We start from the raw sequence: 16656 nt of genomic DNA, 5'->3' as shown, positions 1-16656 counted from the left end.
AAGCAGAGATGATCCTTATTTTAAGGCATCACCATATAGTTGTACTAAGTTTAGGTAGATTAATTTTGTTGTTGTACTTAGTTTTCTTTTTATGTACACTTCCTTGTATTTAAATTTGATATCCAGATGAATCAATGAGTGAGAAAAAGAAGTTTTTATCAAATTAAATTTTTTACTTCCATTCTCAACTTCATCTTTGCTCTACTATCTAACAGTGGTATCAAAGCTAAATTCTTAAAAGGACTATGAAAGTGAGTGAGAGCATGAATTTCATTTTAAACATTTGAGTGATTGTGAGTGTATGGCTTCAAAAGTGAACCTGCCTCCACCTCCTATTTTCACAGGAGAGAATTATGATTATTGGGCTGTTAGAATGGAGTCTTATTTCCTTGCTTATGACTTGTGGGAGTCCGTAGAAGTTAGTTTTGAAAAGGTTCCTTTACTTGAAAATCCAACTTCATCACAGATCAAGCAAGAATCAGAAAGTTCTATGTAGAACTTCAAAGCCTTATCCTTTCTTCATTCAGCTATCTCTGAAGATATTTTTCCAAGATTAGTGAGCTTCAAAACAGCAAAAGCAAGCCTGGGATTATCTTAATGAGGAGTATGCTGGTAGTAGTAAAGTAAGAGGAGTGAGGTTGTTGACTCTCAAAAGAGAGTTTGAACTACTGAAAATGCTTGATGGTTAGACTATTAAAGGTTATTCCACTAGAGTCATGAATCTAGTAAATCAAATCAGATTTCTAGGGGGAGATTTTAAAGATCAAAGAGTTGTTGAGAAGATGATGTTCAGTCTTCCTGAGAGGTTTGAAATTAAACTTTATGTGATCGAAGAAACATGTGATCTAGAAAAGGTTACTGTTGCAGAGCTTATAAGCAAGCTTCACGCTCAAGAGCAAAGATCCACTATCAGAAGTGAAGGCTTGATAGAAAATGCTTTTCAAGCAAAGTAAAGGGCAAGCAAACAACATCAACTTCAAAGAACACAGTCATTCTTCAACAGTTAAAGGCAAGCAACCTGAGAATGGGAAAGAAGCTGGAAAAAGGGGAAAGTTTCCTCCTTGCAATGTGTGTAATAAAACAAATCATCCTGAGAACAAGTGTTGGAAGAATGCTCAATGTAATATTTGTAAAAAAGAAATATTTGGAGGAATCCTGAGAGCAAGTGTTGGAAGAATGCAGACAAAAGAAAAACAAAGGTCCTAAGCAACAACATGCACAAAAAATAAGGAGCCAACTTCATTGAGGATCAATCTCAGTAAGAAAGTCACCTATTTATGATGTCTCAATCTCTCCAATCATTAGGAGTTAATGTTTGGTACATAGACAGTGGGTGCACCAATCACATGACCAAAGATCAAAGCCTTTTTTACTACTTCGATAAAAATTTCATAACTAAAGTGAAGCTTGGAAATAGGATGATTGTGGAAGCTCAAGGCAAAGGATCAATACAAATTTAGACGAAGCAAGGTATTAAGCTAATCGCTGATGTGTTGTTCATAACTAGCTAAGATCAAAATCTATTGAGTGTAGCTCAAATTCAAAATAGAGGCTATTCAGTCTTGTTTAACGGAGATTATTGCATTATCTATGATCCTTCTGATGTGGAAGTAGCTAGGGTGAAAAAGATTCAAAATAGCTTTATGCTTAATCTGAATTGTGTTAATCAATATGCATATAGTTTAGAAGTGATGACACATGGCTTTGGCATAAAAGATTCGGTCACTATAATATCAATTCTTTAAAGTTCATGCAAGGAGATGATATGGTGAACGAGATGCCAACTATTTTTTATGTTAATGGAGTGTGTCAAGCTTGTCAGCTTGGAAAAATGCATAGACAAAGTTTTCCTAATGTTGAAGTCAAAAGAACTATTGGAAAACTTGATCTCATCCATAACTATGTTTGTGGACCTATGAGTGTTTGCTCGTTAAGTGAAAATAAATTTTTCATCTTGTTTATAGATGACTTCACAAGAATGACCTGGGTTTACTTCCTCTCAAGTAAAGCTCAAGTTTTTTCTATTTTAAAGAAATTTAAAGCATTAGTGAAAAGGCAATGTGGGTGTGAAATTAAGACCTTAAGGTCAGATAATGGGACTGAATATAATTCAGCTGACTTCAATAAGTTTTGTGAAGCTTATGGCATCCAACATCAGCTTACTGTCACTTATACTCATGAGCAAAATGGAGTGTCAGAGAGGAGAAACATAATCGTTATTGAGATGGCTAGGTGTATGTTATCTAAAAAGAAACTTCCTAAGAATTTCTAGGCTGAAGCAGTTTACACTAATGTGTACCTTATCAACAGACTACCAACAAGGTCTGTGAAGGGAATGACACCAATTGAGGCATGGAGTGGTTCAAAACCTTCAATAAAGCACTTAAAAGTGTTCGCTTCAGTTTGTTATAGTCATTTTCCTTCAGTCAAGAGAAGAAGCTTGATGATAAAGCTGAGATTGGCATTTTTTTGGGATATGCTGCCCAAGCAAAAGGATATAGAATTTATAATCTGCAAACCAAGAAGGTAGGAGTGAGTAGAGATGTTCAAATTGATGAAGATGCTTTTTGGAATTAGGAAAAAGGCCAAGCGGAGTTGACTTTAAGTATGGTTGTTCCTCAAAGTATTGATTCATGTTCAAAAAGTGGTAATGCATACCAAAAAATTCAAAGTGAGAAAGAATTTGAAGCCGATCCAACTGCCCATACACTAGCTCTCAAAACCAAGTCACTAGTTAAGGTTTATGAGAAATGCAACTTAGCTATCTCTGAGCCAACAGATTTTGAAGAAGCTTCAAAGTCTAAGGAGTGGAGTCATGCTATGAAGAAAGAGATTGACATGATAACTAAAAAATGATTCATGGGAGTTAACACCTAAACCTGTTAACAAGAATGTTATTAGTGTGAAATGGGTGTATAGGACTAAAATCAATCTTGATGGGTCAATCTTTAAGTACAAGGCCAGATTAGTCGTGAAAGTATTTGCACAACTTCTAGGAGCAGATTATGGTGACACATTTGCACCAGTAGCCCGACATGATACAATTAGGCTCTTTGTGGCTCTTGCAATAAAAAATGGTTGGAAATTGTATCACATTGATGTGAAATCAGCTTTTCTAAATAGCCTAATTCAAGAAGAAATTTATGTAGATCAGCCTCGGGGGTTTCGAGTTCCAGGAAAGGGAGATATGGTTTACAAGCTCAAGAAAGCCTTGTATGGCTTAAAATCCCAAGGGCTTGGTATACAAGAATTGACTCTCATTTGGTCAGTCATGGCTTCAGGAAGAGTGAAACAGAAGCCACTCTCTATGTGAAAAGCTTTGATGAAGATGAGTTGCTCATTGTTTCTATTTATGTTGATGATTTACCTTTAACTGGTGGTAAATATTAAGTGGTGCAGCAATTCAAATCAATTATGAAGGAAGCTTTTGATCTGTCTGATCTTGGTAAGTTGAGTAATTTCTTGGAAATGGAAGTCTATCAATGCAGTGAGGGAATTTTTCTTTCTCAAGGAAAGTATACTGCTGACGTGTTAAAGAAATTTAAAATGGAAAGTTGTAAATCAGTTGCAGCTCCATTAGTTTGTAATAAGAAGCTCTCAAAAGATGATAGGGCAAAACAAGTTGAAGCTAAGAATTACAGAAGTTTGATTGGTAATTTGTTGTATTTAACGGCCACCAGGCCTGATATTATATTTCCTGCAAGTTTACTTTCAAGGTTCATGCAAGCTCCTAGTCAAAAACACCTTGGTGCTGTAAAAAGGGTCCTAAGATACATTAAAGAGACTGCTAATCTTGGAATTTGGTATTTAAGAAAAGAATCTGATGAACTTGTGGAGTATTCTGATAGTGACTGAGCTGATAATGCTGATGACTTTAAGAGCACTTCTGTTTTTTATTTTTCATTTGGTTCTGGTGCTTTCACTTAGAATTCGAAGAAACAAGAGGTGGTAGCTCAGTCTACTGCAGAGACTGAACCGTAGGTGCAACAAATCAAGCTATATGGTTGAGAAGAGTCTTGGCAGATCTTGAAATGGTCCAATCCAAGCCAACACAGGTTTTTATTGACAATAAGTCAGCTATTGCCATTGCCAACAACTCTGTGTAACATGGCGGAACTAAACACATCAAAGTCAAGTTTTATTTTCTTAGAGAAGCTGAGAAGAATGAAGAGATTCACTTAGTTCATTGTAGGTGAGATGATCAAGTGGCAGACATCTTAACTAAAGCTTTATCATGAGGCAAATTTGAAAAACTTTGAGCAAAGCTGGGAGTGTCCAAGAAATAACTCAAGGAGGAGTGTTGACAGCTGAGTTTTTCCTTGGAAACTTAAAATTGTTTTTTTTTTAAAATCTTTTTGCTTGTTAGTTTCCTGCAACAATATCCTCTTAAATGATAGCTTTAGTTAGTGTTTATTTAAAAAGCAAAGGTGATCCTTATTTTAAGGCATCACCATAATGTTATATTAAGTTTAGATAGATTATCCTTGTTGCTGTACTTAGTTTTATTTTTATTTTTATGTACACTTAGTTTTATTTTTATTTTTATGTACACTTCCTTGTATTTAAACTTGATATCCAGATGAATGAATGAGTCAGGAAAGGAAGTTTTTATCAAATCAAATTTTTTACTTCTGTTCTCAACTTCATCTTTGCTCTACCATCTAAGACGCACAAACCCAAGAAGAAAGCAACCTATCCAGTCAAAGTTTTTGGTGAAGCAGTAAATAAGCCTGTGAAGCCTATCCATCAAGATCATTCCGGTTTTGTGCTCTCAATTACCTCAGTCACGTACCATTGATGTCATTAGTGTTTTTGGGTCTTATACTTTTCGTGGTATAAAGAGCGTGCTTTTTTGTGTTCCACAAGGAGAATGGAGAGGTACAAGTTAATCAAGGAAGTTGGTGATGGCACATTTGGGAGTGTTTTTCGAGCGATTAATAAGCAGTCTGGTGAAGTTGTGGCAATTAAAAAGATGAAGAAAGAGTATTATACATTGGAGGAGCGTGTGAATCTAAGAGAGTTTAAGTCATTATGGAGAATGAATCATCCAAACATTATGAAACTTAAGGAAGTCATAAGAGAAAACGACATATTGTATTTTGTTTTCGAGTACATGGACTCCAACCTCTATCAGCTTATTAAAGACGAGGAAAAAAAGCTGTTCCCAGAAGCTGAAGTCAGGAATTGGTGTTTCCAAGTGTTTCGAGGTCTTGCTTCCATGCACCAGCGGGGATATTTTCATCGGGATTTGAAGCCAGAGAACTTGTTGGCTACAAGAGGCACAATGAAAATTGCTGATTTGGGTTTTGCACGGGAAATCAATTCACAGACGCCATATATAGAATATGTTTCAACGCGATGGTACAGGGCGCCAGAGGTGCTGCTTCAGTCATACCTGGATTGTTCTGAAGTTGATAGTGGGCAATGGATGTTATAATGGCAGAGTTATTTACTCTTTGTCCTCTTTTTCCTGGTACAAGTGAAGCAAATGAGATCTACAAAATATGCAAATATAATAGGGACCCCAACAAAGGACTCGTGGGCTGATTGACTTAATCTTGCAACGGCTTTTAACTATCAATTTCCACAGTTTGGTGGGGTCTGCCTTTCTGCTCTCATTCCATCAGCAAGTCAGGATGCAGTCAACCTTATTAAGTCGCTTTGTTCTCGGGATCCATCCAAGAGGCCTTCAGCTGGAGAGGCACTCCAGCATCCTTCCTCTCACAGTTGCTTCTATGTTCCACCAACTCTTTGTTACAGAGCTCCTGCTACTGGGACACCTCCATCTGCTGGAACAAAGGGCACCCTGGAGCAGCAATATGCTACAACGCCTCCAGGGGCACTGTCCAATTCAGAGGTCTCACCCACTTACATGTCTCCAAAATTAAACGCTTCCTTGAGCACAGGTGTACAACGTAAACTGGACCTGGTTAATCAGGACACAAGTAGGAATGATAAATCATTCAAGAGTTCTACCGAACAACAGAACTATCGACCACCTGGAAGAAGGAAAAGCCGACGACCAATATCATTAACAAGGGTAGAGCTGCACGTGAGTGTCTGATACAGCTGATAAATTTGCAAGCATGGCAGTTGGTTCTAACAGACAGAGCGGATTGCAACAGAGGCCGCCACCTATGCAAGCTGGATTGCAGTGGGCTACTGAATCTGGCGACATATTTCTCAAACTAAGCCATCAATTCCAACCTGGCAGAACATGTACTAGGAAAGTTGCGGGATGACCTACGAAAGGGGAGTGTTTTTTTTTTTTTTTTCAAAATTACTGTTGAAGCGATTCAGGGATGGCATTTTTTAGACTGTATTTAAGGAATTTCAGACTTCAGTTAAAATTTCTATCACTAAATATTTATTATTCTTTTGAATCAATGAATCTTGTAATCCCCCATTGGGCAGTGAAGGAAGCATTTCTACATTTTGTGTATCCCCATTTAGTAGAGGAGCAGGTGGATCTAAATATCATGTATCTGATGATTGGGAGAATATTATATGCTCTTTTTTTTTCTTTTATTCATTTCTCATTTCTCATGTTGCTTTCTCTCTATTATCTTTTCAACTCTAACTCCATTTTCAAATGAATTTTAAATTTGTTACATAGCACATCAAATAACAAAGATTATTTACAAAAGAATTAAATGAACATAAATTTTAATAGAATTTGAATGAAGAACAATATCAGATTTACATAATTTATATATGTAAGCATATATATAATGATATAACTTGCGAAAGTATTAACTACTCTTTGCTTTCAGCAATATTAATTCTCATTTCTCGTTCGTGTTTAGGATGAAAGATGAGGATACAGAACTCATAATCCCTTTGTATGTGTATCAACTTATTTGTATTCTTTTCTTTTAATCTATTGGAGGTTGAATAGATTAGAGACTACAAAACAAGCGATAGCAATTCTTTCATATTCAATATAAAAATAATAACTCAATTTAGTACCGCCAGAAATTGATTTTTTCAAAAATAAAAATTCATCCAAATTGAACTAGATTTCAAGTGTAATTTTATTTATATTTCAGTGTAATGGGACGTGAGAAGCTCTAAATATTTTTGAGAATCATCCTAAGAAAGCGATTTCATTTTTAGTTGGCATAGCTCTCAATTGAAATAGAACCTTATTTTACTGTTGTCATCTTTGTGTATGTCTCTTATCATTCCAATTGAAATGACTTGGGTTTTACTTTTTCTTTCCTTACAATCGTCTCTATATAAGATTAAGTTAATATTGTTTCTTTCTTTTCTTAAAACTCACGTCTAAAAAATAGATTAAGTTTCAATTAAATTTATGTTTATTTGGACTAAAAAATAGATTAAGTGCTTATTTGTATCTCGTTGCAAACGACAGGGCAAAAGATGTATATTATTCTAATTTTTCTGACCATAAAAAGCCTTAAAGGCCCAAGTACAAGAACAAAAGAACTACAAAACCTAAAATACAACCTCAAGAAAACAAAGCCCACAAAGCAAACCTTAACCGTAAACTTATAAAATAATGCATTAGCAGCCACAATGTAGAGCCACTCCAGCCAGGCTTGCCTTGCTAGATTTGAAGATGGAAGACCCTGTCACCTTGCACATATTCATAACTATTTGTTTTTATTATTTAAATTAAGAACCAACAGTTACAAAAGAAATTAAAAATTCAAACTTATAAGAGAAAAATACACCAATTAGTAAGAATATGATCATCTTAATGAAATTGAGCTAAATTCGTTAATAATACAGTAATTTCAATTAATTTGAGCTGAATTTGCTAATTATTTAATATATATTAACATACTATGATTAAAATGAAAAATCATAAAAGAATTAATTATAAGTACAATTCGATTATTGTTATTCCCAAGGTATTAACATTGGCAACTGCAAATATTATGATTATGCATGTGGAGTTCTGTTGCCTGTGTCATTTTCTTTATATACAAATTTATAGATTATTACAGTGATTTTAAACTTAACTTCAATGTTTTCTTTAACCATTTAAAGCGGTCAAACTCCTATGTGCATGAAAAACCAGTAGTTTCAAATGGTCAACACTTGTAAAAACATAGCTTGATGAAGCTCCAATCAGCTAGAAACCACCCACCATTAACCAGGGACTTGGACCATTTTCTTGCTCTGTGCTGTGGATGAAAGAATCTCCACCACAGAACCTTCAGAAGCTCCACCATGGGAGAATCAAAAGAATTACTTAGTCTCACATAGACTAAGAACATAAAACCTAAAGAAGAAAAAAGATATAGGGGAGAGAGAAAAAGAAAGAGATAAAGTCTTTTTTTTCCCAAAGTAAAATAAACTAAATGGAAAATCTAGGGTTAGGTGCACATGTTTTAATCTCTGAAATGAAATCATTAAGCATGATTTTAAGAAATAAATAAAGTAAATGGAAAATCTAGAGTTAAGTGCACAAGTTGATTACAGAAAATAAAAAGATGTTAGGTTCGGAATAAAATATACTAAACTAATGATTCCAATGGTAGCAAGTTGGACCAGACCAAACTCGGGAGCCAATTTGCCCACCAAGTTCCCTAAAGAAGGAGGGCCTAACAATGCTTTTATTAATATTACTTTCATTAACATTCTTTTCGTGGTTAAAGTACTACTCCACTTGACAATGGCAATGGTGTGAAAGAGGAGATATTTTGCCATGTCAATCTCCATTTATCCTGGTTTAGGTAACAAAGAGACCTACTGGAGGAGCATTCTAATCTTTAATAAGAATGACAATTTTTGCATCTGAGATTTCAGTTTTTCAGACATCAAACAGTTCAAACTCCTCAACCTTTATTTCATTGGCTGGTCATTTTTCAAGCCAACACCAAGCTATTAGCAGGGCTGAAGTCACTAGACAGAATATTCAAGTAGGAACTAATCTTGCCCAAGAAATATTGGCTATCAGGGAACCGGGAAATAGAGGCCTCATTGGAGCCTCCCAAAGTTGAGGTCTCAGTGTCAAAAATTGCAATCAAAGGGCACTAATATGTCAACTAAGAATGTCAATTGTAACTTAAAAGACATCCTATTAATAAAAATGTCAACTAGCAGTCTGTCTCCCTCCCTCCCTGTTCATCTGTGTGGTCGCACATGTATAAGCGCATGTGTATCACATGCAACTGCAGCTATGCTTGGCACAGCACACTCCGATTCCATAGGTTGCCCTACAATAAGAAGAAGAAGAAACTCATCTACCACTCTAATTATATCCTTTCATTTGGTATCCACTTGGTTTTAGTGGAAAATCTATTCATCATTGTTGCAACCCCATAACGGGAAAGTTGCAAATAGATTACTAGTCTCCCCCACAAATCATTGCCCGCTTTGAATTTTTATATCAACTTAATCACTACCCTCTTTCATAATATCGGATCAGCACTCCACAATTCTCTGTATATCTCGTGTCTTCATTGCTTCTCTTGCATCATTATTATGAAGCAAGATGAAAGTAGAAGTAGAGGGTCTCATAAAAGTTATATGAGTGAGCACTCGCAGAGTAATAAAACGTTCATTAGGATAGTTTTTCTGCTGCTGCTCCAGCATTTGATTTCACCATCTTCCTCTGCAGTTTCAGGTCATCACCACCACTCCTTGCTTACGGACAAGGCCGCTTTACTGGAGTTCAGAAGGACCCTGGTCTTTGATCCAAATTCCAAGCTTGCCAACTGGATTGAGGCAGTTGATGTATGTAACTTTACAGGGGTGGCATGTGACAAGCATCATCACCGCGTAATAAGGCTCAATCTTTCCAGCAGCGAACTGACAGGGCCACTTTCACCAGTTATTTCGAACCTCACTGGCCTTCGAGTCCTCAACCTGGTTGAAAATAACTTCTATGGCACTATCCCTTGTGAGTTATTTCATCTTCGGCACCTGCGTGATCTCCAGCTAGACAATAATAATCTACATGGCTCATTTCCTGAGTCCCTTGCTCTTCTTTCCAATCTAACTTTGATAACTCTCGGGGATAATAATCTGACAGGTGAGCTTCCACCTTCCTTCTTCTCCAACTGCTCTGCATTAGGAAATGTTGACTTTTCCTACAACTTTTTCACAGGAAGAATTCCCAAGGAAATTGGAGATTGTCCAAACCTATGGACCCTCGGCTTATACAACAACCAATTTACAGGAGAACTTCCTGTTTCTTTAACCAATATCTCACTCTACAATTTAGATGTGGAGTATAATCATCTTTCTGGTGAATTGCCTGTAAATATTGTAGGGAAGCTACACAAAATTGGCAACCTCTATTTATCATTTAATAATATGGTTAGTCACAATCAGAACACCAATCTCAAGCCATTCTTCACTGCCCTGGAAAACTGCACTGAATTAGAGGAACTTGAATTGGCTGGGATGGCTCTTGGGGGAAGCCTGCCCAGCTCTATTGGTAATCTCAGTAAACTGTTGTACTCTCTTATGCTGAATGAAAACCGGATCCATGGGTCCATTCCTCCGGATATAGCAAACCTTTCCAATCTGACAGTGCTGAATTTGACATCCAATTATTTGAATGGAACAATTCCAGCAGAAATTAGTCAACTGGTTTTCCTGCAGCAGATTTTTTTATCACGCAACATGTTCACTGGTGCAATTCCGGAAGCATTAGGTCAATTTCCTCATCTAGGACTGCTTGATTTGTCGTATAATCAATTCTCTGGTGAAATACCTAGAAGTCTAGGATATTTGACGCACATGAACTCTATGTTTCTCAACAACAACCTGCTTTCAGGAACCATACCTCCAACCTTAGGGAAGTGCATTGATCTGTACAAACTGGATTTGTCCTTTAACAAATTGACAGGAAACATTCCCCCAGAAATATCAGGTATGCGTGAGATCCGAATATTTCTAAATCTTTCTCATAACCAACTTGACGGGCCTTTGCCAATTGAACTCAGCAAGCTAGAAAACGTTCAAGAGATAGATGTGTCATCAAATAACCTCACTGGAAATATCTTCCTTCAGATATCAAGCTGCATTGCACTGAGGACGATAAATTTGTCCCACAATTCTCTTCAAGGGCACCTACCTGATTCTCTTGGTGATCTAAAGAACCTTGAATCCTTGGATGTTTCAGGAAATCAGCTCTCTGGAATGATCCCATTAAGCCTGAGCAAAATCCACAGCCTCACATATCTGAATCTTTCCTTTAACAACTTCGAAGGGCTGATTCCCTCAGGTGGCATCTTCAATTCACTCACAAGTTGGTCATTTTTAGGGAATCGGCGTCTCTGTGGTGCATTTTCTGGCATCCTTGCTTGCTCACCGACGAGACATTGGTTTCACTCGAATAAGTTCTTAATTATATTCATCATAGTAATATCTGTATCAGCATTCTTGTCAACAATCTGTTGCGTGACTGGAATCCGCTGGATCAAGCTATTAATTTCCTCTCAGGATTCATTGAGAATTGAGAGGACAAGAAAATCAACAACGCCAGAATTGATCCCCCACGTTCCAAGAATCACATATAGGGAATTGTCAGAAGCCACTGAAGGATTTGATGAACATAGACTAGTTGGTACAGGTAGTATCGGACATGTCTATAAGGGAATTCTTCCAGATGGGACTCCTATAGCTGTAAAGGTATTGCAGTTCCAATCCAGAAATTCAACAAAGACTTTTAACAGAGAATGCCAAGTGTTGAAGAGGATTCGCCACAGAAATTTGATAAGGATTATAACAGCATGTAGTCTTCCTGATTTTAAGGCTCTTGTTCTTCCATATATGGCAAATGGAAGCTTGGATAACCATCTCTACCCACATTCAGAGACAGGTTTGGATTCAGGTTCTTCTGATTTAACTCTCATGCAAAGAGTGAACATCTGTAGTGATATAGCTGAAGGGATGGCCTATCTGCACCACCACTCACCTGTTAAAGTCATACATTGCGATTTAAAACCAAGCAATGTTCTTCTCAATGATGACATGACAGCTCTGGTTTCTGACTTCGGTATTGCAAGATTGATTTCGACAGTTGGGGGTGGAAATGCTGGGCTTTTTGAGAACATTGGGAACTCTACAGCAAACTTGTTATGCGGATCTATTGGATACATTGCACCAGGTACAAATTTCTCCTTTGCTTCTGCATATGTAAAAAGTGAACAGCAAACTAATTCGAGGTTACAAATGCTTCATCTACAAGTGTTTAAGGTTACATGATGAAGTCCAGAAATGAATTCTTAGAGACATCAGAATCATAATATTGCTGTAAAAAGTATTACAATTATCTCGTCAGTCGCCATTTTTATTAATTTCTAGTTCATTTTTCATCGACGAAAAGCCTGTGTTGCTAATAATCGGTACCAGTCACAGCCAAAGTAACTTTCAGTTTTATAATGCAGAATATGGATTTGGGTCAAACGCATCTACAAAAGGAGACGTTTATAGCTTTGGCATTGTTGTTCTTGAGATGCTGACTAGAAAAAGACCAACAGATGACATGTTTGTTGGTGGACTAGACCTGCACAAATGGGTGAGGAGTCATTACCATGGTAGAGTGGAACAAGTGTTGGACTCCTCTTTGGTGAGAGCTTCAAGAGATCAATCCCCTGAAGTAAAGAAGACTTGGGAAGTGGCAGTAGGAGAATTGATTGAATTAGGTCTTCTTTGCACTCAGGAGTCCCCCTCCACAAGGCCCACGATGCTTGATGCTGCTGATGACTTGGATCGACTGAAGAGATATCTGGGTGGGGATACAACTGCAACATTTGCATCCTCTCTGGGAATTTCATCATCCACAGCAGGGGATGACTGATTGCTCCCCTATTTATTGTACAGATTGGAATGCCATTTGTTTGTTCTCTGATATTTTCTCATTGACCAAGTCATTCATGCATCATTTCCTTTGATTTAAATCCACAAAGAAACATGCATCTTACGTTTTTACATAATGCAGCCAAAAGACGATACGTATCAGTTAGGCCTTCCCACTAATCATTTTCCACGAAAAAAAAAAAAAAGAAACACATAAAACCAACAAACATAACTGTCGGGGAGTGGGGGTGTAATTGGTGGGAGGCCGCCAGAGGAAGGACAGACAGAGTGGCGATGGAAGTAATCAATCCAGTTTCCAGACTAAGAGGAGCACATTTCACTGCTAACACCAACCATATCATCAGCTTGTCAAGCTAGCAATTACCAAATGTCAACAAAAAGATCCTCAGGTTTTTATTTTTCAAACTGTTTTCCAGAATATCTAAGATGATGTCCCGCATATGGCTGCGAATGAAATTACTGCAATATCCCACAAATGAAGACAACATGAGAGAACCTGTGTTCATTATGAAATCTTGCTTATTAATCTGCAGCAAAGACTAGGAAAATCAGCGAAATATTAAGAAGCAAGAATTTTCAGTGTCCTCCGAGTGCCAAAAATTAGGACTTCCATCGAAGCTGATGAATTAAATTAGTGGCTTGTCTCAAATATCATTCAGAGGCCGAGGGGGTAAAAATGAAAGGAAATCAGTTAAATCACACATGCATCCAGTCTAAGAATCTAGTTATCTGGTATGCTTGTTTGTCAATTTAATACAAAATAAGAATAAAAGAATTTGATAAAAGAACAGCAAGAATTGAAGAGAACTACAAACTTTTTCTTATCATTTTATTATATAGTAAACAACATTTACAACATGACTATGAGTTTTACCAGATTGAATTTCTCAACTTCCTGCCCTAGAAACATCTTTTTATAGGAATTAGTTCAAAGGCGACGCAAAACGAGCAGTAAAAGTAAAACAGAACCCCACTAACATCCCAATCCCACATTCATGCTTCAATCGACTTCTTCAATCTTAGGCCCAGCACCGGCACCACCTGAGCTAGCCTTAGCGCCATATCCGCCATTAGGCATGTCAGCTCCATCCATCGGAACATCCCCAGCAGCGCCACCCTGGTACATTTTAGCAATAATTGGATTGCACAAGCCCTCCAACTCCTTCAGTTTGTCCTCAAACTCCTCTACTTCAGCTAATTGGTTCCCATCCAACCATTCAACAGTTTCATTAATTGCTTTCTCAATCTTTTGCTTGTCGGATGGATCCAATTTGCCAGCGAACTTCTCATCTTTAACTGTATTTCTCATGTTATACGCGTAGTTTTCTAAGGAGTTCTTGGCTTCCACTTTCTTTTTGACTTGCTCATCCTCTGCTTTGTACTTCTCTGCTTCTTGCACCATTTTTTCAATCTCTTCTTTGCTCAATCTTCCTTTATCGTTAGTGATTGTGATCTTGTTCTTCACTCCAGCAGTCTTATCTTCCGCGGCCACATTCAAGATTCCATTTGCATCGATGTCGAAACATACATTTATCTGAGGGACACCTCTTGGTGCTGGAGGAATGCCAGTCAGCTCAAATTTGCCAAGAAGATTGTTGTCTTTGGTTCTTGCTCTTTCACCTTCGTACACTTGAATTAGTACTCCCGGCTGATTATCAGAGTATGTAGAGAAGATCTGCTCCTTTTTGGTAGGAATTGTTGTGTTTCTTGGAATCAAGACTGTCATTACACCACCGGCAGTCTCAATACCAAGACTAAGAGGAGTGACATCCAAGAGAAGCAAATCTTGAACCTTCTGATCACCTTCACCACTCAATATTGCAGCTTGGACAGCAGCTCCGTAAGCCACGGCCTCATCAGGATTTATGCTCTTGCAGAGCTCTTTGCCATTGAAGAAGTCTTGCAGAAGCTGTTGAACTTTTGGAATTCTTGTTGATCCACCAACAAGAACAATATCGTCAACTTGACTCTTGTCTATCTTGGAGTCGCGAAGACATTTCTCTACAGGCTCCATGCACTTTCTAAACAAATCCATGTTCAGCTCTTCAAATCTTGCTCTAGTTATGGTAGAATAGAAATCAATGCCTTCATAAAGAGAATCAATCTCAATAGTAGTTTGTGAAGTTGAAGACAAAGTCCGCTTTGCCCTTTCGCAAGCAGTCCTCAACCTTCTTAAAGCTCTAGCATTGGTACTAATATCCTTCTTGTGCTTCCTCTTAAACTCTGCAACAAAATGGTTAACAAGCCTGTTATCGAAGTCCTCACCTCCAAGATGGGTATCACCAGCAGTAGCTTTCACTTCAAAAATTCCTTCTTCAATGGTCAAAAGAGAAACATCAAATGTTCCTCCACCAAGATCGAAAATCAGCACATTCTTCTCACCAGACCTCGAACCCTTCTTGTCCAAACCATAGGCAATAGCAGCAGCAGTCGGCTCATTGATAATTCTCATAACATTTAGGCTTGAAATAGCACCCGCATCCTTAGTAGCCTGTCTTTGCGAGTCATTGAAATAAGCAGGCACTGTAATCACAGCATTCTTCACAGTCTGACCCAGATAAGCCTCAGCAATCTCCTTCATCTTAATTAGAACCATCGAAGAAATCTCTTCAGGAGAGAACTGTTTCTCTTCGCCTTTATATAGAACCACAATCATGGGCTTGTCACCAGGGCCAGGGACTACCTTAAAAGGCCAGTGTTTCATGTCGCTTTGAACAGATGGATCAGAGAACCTTCTGCCAATGAGACGTTTAGCATCAAAGACAGTATTTTGAGGATTCATAGCAACTTGGTTCTTGGCTGCGTCGCCTATAAGGCGTTCGGTGTCGGTGAAAGCAACATAAGAAGGAGTAGTTCTGTTGCCTTGATCGTTGGCTATGATCTCAACACGATCATTTTGCCAAACTCCAACACAGCTGTATGTAGTGCCAAGATCAATGCCAATAGCCTTGCCTTCAGATTTTGCCATTTTTCAAGAAAGGAGATATTCTTACGACAAGAAAGATACAAAAGAAAACTAAAGAAGGAAGAATTGGGAATCGGTGATAAGTAGCTAAGAAAAGAGCTGTATTAGTTGGTCTTGAGAATGCTATTCTTCTGTGTGTTTGTCTCTGAGATTGAGTTGGCGAATGCAGAGATCGAATACATATATAAAAATAAAGAGAACAAGAATGTAGAATTTTCGAGAGAAGGGTAGAAGAGCTTCCAGAAAGAAAAGGATGAAAAAGGTGTAACTAGAGTCTTCTGGACAAGAACTCCAGTTTGGTTTTCTCTATTTGGATGTCCAGAAACACGTGGATTTTACTTTCTTGTTTATTTTTGTTCATTTTTAAGAGGAAAAGGAAAATATATCGCATCCACGTCTTCACTTGAAAAATATTTTAGTGTTAGGAAATGGTATTCAAGGTTTCAGAGATTCCAACTTCATCGGATTTTACTCTTTTTTTGTCATCTCCGATTTTGTTTTTAAACTCGTAACGGATTTAACCAATCTCTAAAAGGATAAGTATTTTAGTCGATGTGCTCATAAGTCTTTAGTCATTATAAAAAATAAATATATATTATTCATATAAATATTATTATTTATCCACTTATTATATACATAAATTATTATTATAAAATATTTATAATAAATCTTCATATCTCATATTTTAATTTAATAATTAATTTTATAAAAATTATGAATAAATTAATTATATTATACAATAGAATAAAATTAGTAATTATTGATTAATTATATTATCAGAGTATTTTAGCCGGTTTAAAAATATCTCTATTTTTTATATTTTTATATATTATTAGTATTGCTCGATATGCGTATAAATTATTACTATAAAATATTTAAATTGATTT

General features: G+C 37.1%; 2 protein-coding genes and 1 pseudogene across 3 annotated transcripts; 2 read left to right on the top strand and 1 right to left on the bottom strand.

Moving 5' to 3' along the window:
* The first annotated feature begins 4841 nt into the window (after positions 1-4841).
* On the top strand, positions 4842-6720 carry LOC8280265 (annotated as a pseudogene).
* Positions 6721-8720: 2000 nt separating this feature from the next.
* On the top strand, positions 8721-12837 carry LOC8280263 (putative leucine-rich repeat receptor-like serine/threonine-protein kinase At2g24130). 2 transcript variants are annotated; one of them, XM_025156259.2, is made up of 3 exons: positions 8721-10006; positions 10082-12091; positions 12372-12837. In XM_025156259.2, exons 1-3 carry the CDS (start codon positions 9457-9459, stop codon positions 12782-12784), a joined length of 2973 nt encoding a protein of 990 aa, XP_025012027.1. In that variant the 5' UTR covers positions 8721-9456; the 3' UTR covers positions 12785-12837. The 2 variants fall into 2 exon arrangements, with proteins under 2 accessions (XP_025012027.1, XP_015570709.1); XM_015715223.3 differs by having other exon boundaries at positions 8721-12091.
* Positions 12838-13601: 764 nt separating this feature from the next.
* LOC8280262 (heat shock 70 kDa protein) lies at positions 13602-15949 on the bottom strand. The gene has a single exon (XM_002512696.4). The coding sequence runs from the start codon at positions 15770-15772 to the stop codon at positions 13805-13807; it is 1968 nt and encodes a 655-aa protein (XP_002512742.1). The 5' UTR covers positions 15773-15949; the 3' UTR covers positions 13602-13804.
* Between the last annotated feature and the right edge of the window lie 707 nt (positions 15950-16656).

This window comes from Ricinus communis, chromosome 8 (genome assembly GCF_019578655.1).
Source record: "Ricinus communis isolate WT05 ecotype wild-type chromosome 8, ASM1957865v1, whole genome shotgun sequence".
NCBI lineage: Eukaryota > Viridiplantae > Streptophyta > Magnoliopsida > Malpighiales > Euphorbiaceae > Ricinus > Ricinus communis.
This window is presented reverse-complemented; position numbering and strand designations above follow the sequence as displayed.

What these genes read in the sequence shown, in the direction of transcription:
- LOC8280263 (XM_015715223.3), top strand. Translation starts at nt 9,457, where the DNA reads ATGAAGCAAGATGAAAGTAGAAGTAGAGGGTCTCATAAAAGTTATATG. An exon ending in TATTGGATACATTGCACCAG is followed by an intron (nt 12,092 to 12,371) that starts GTACAAATTTCT and finishes TTTATAATGCAG; the next exon opens with AATATGGATTTGGGTCAAAC.
- LOC8280262 (XM_002512696.4), bottom strand. Translation starts at nt 15,772, where the DNA reads ATGGCAAAATCTGAAGGCAAGGCTATTGGCATTGATCTTGGCACTACA.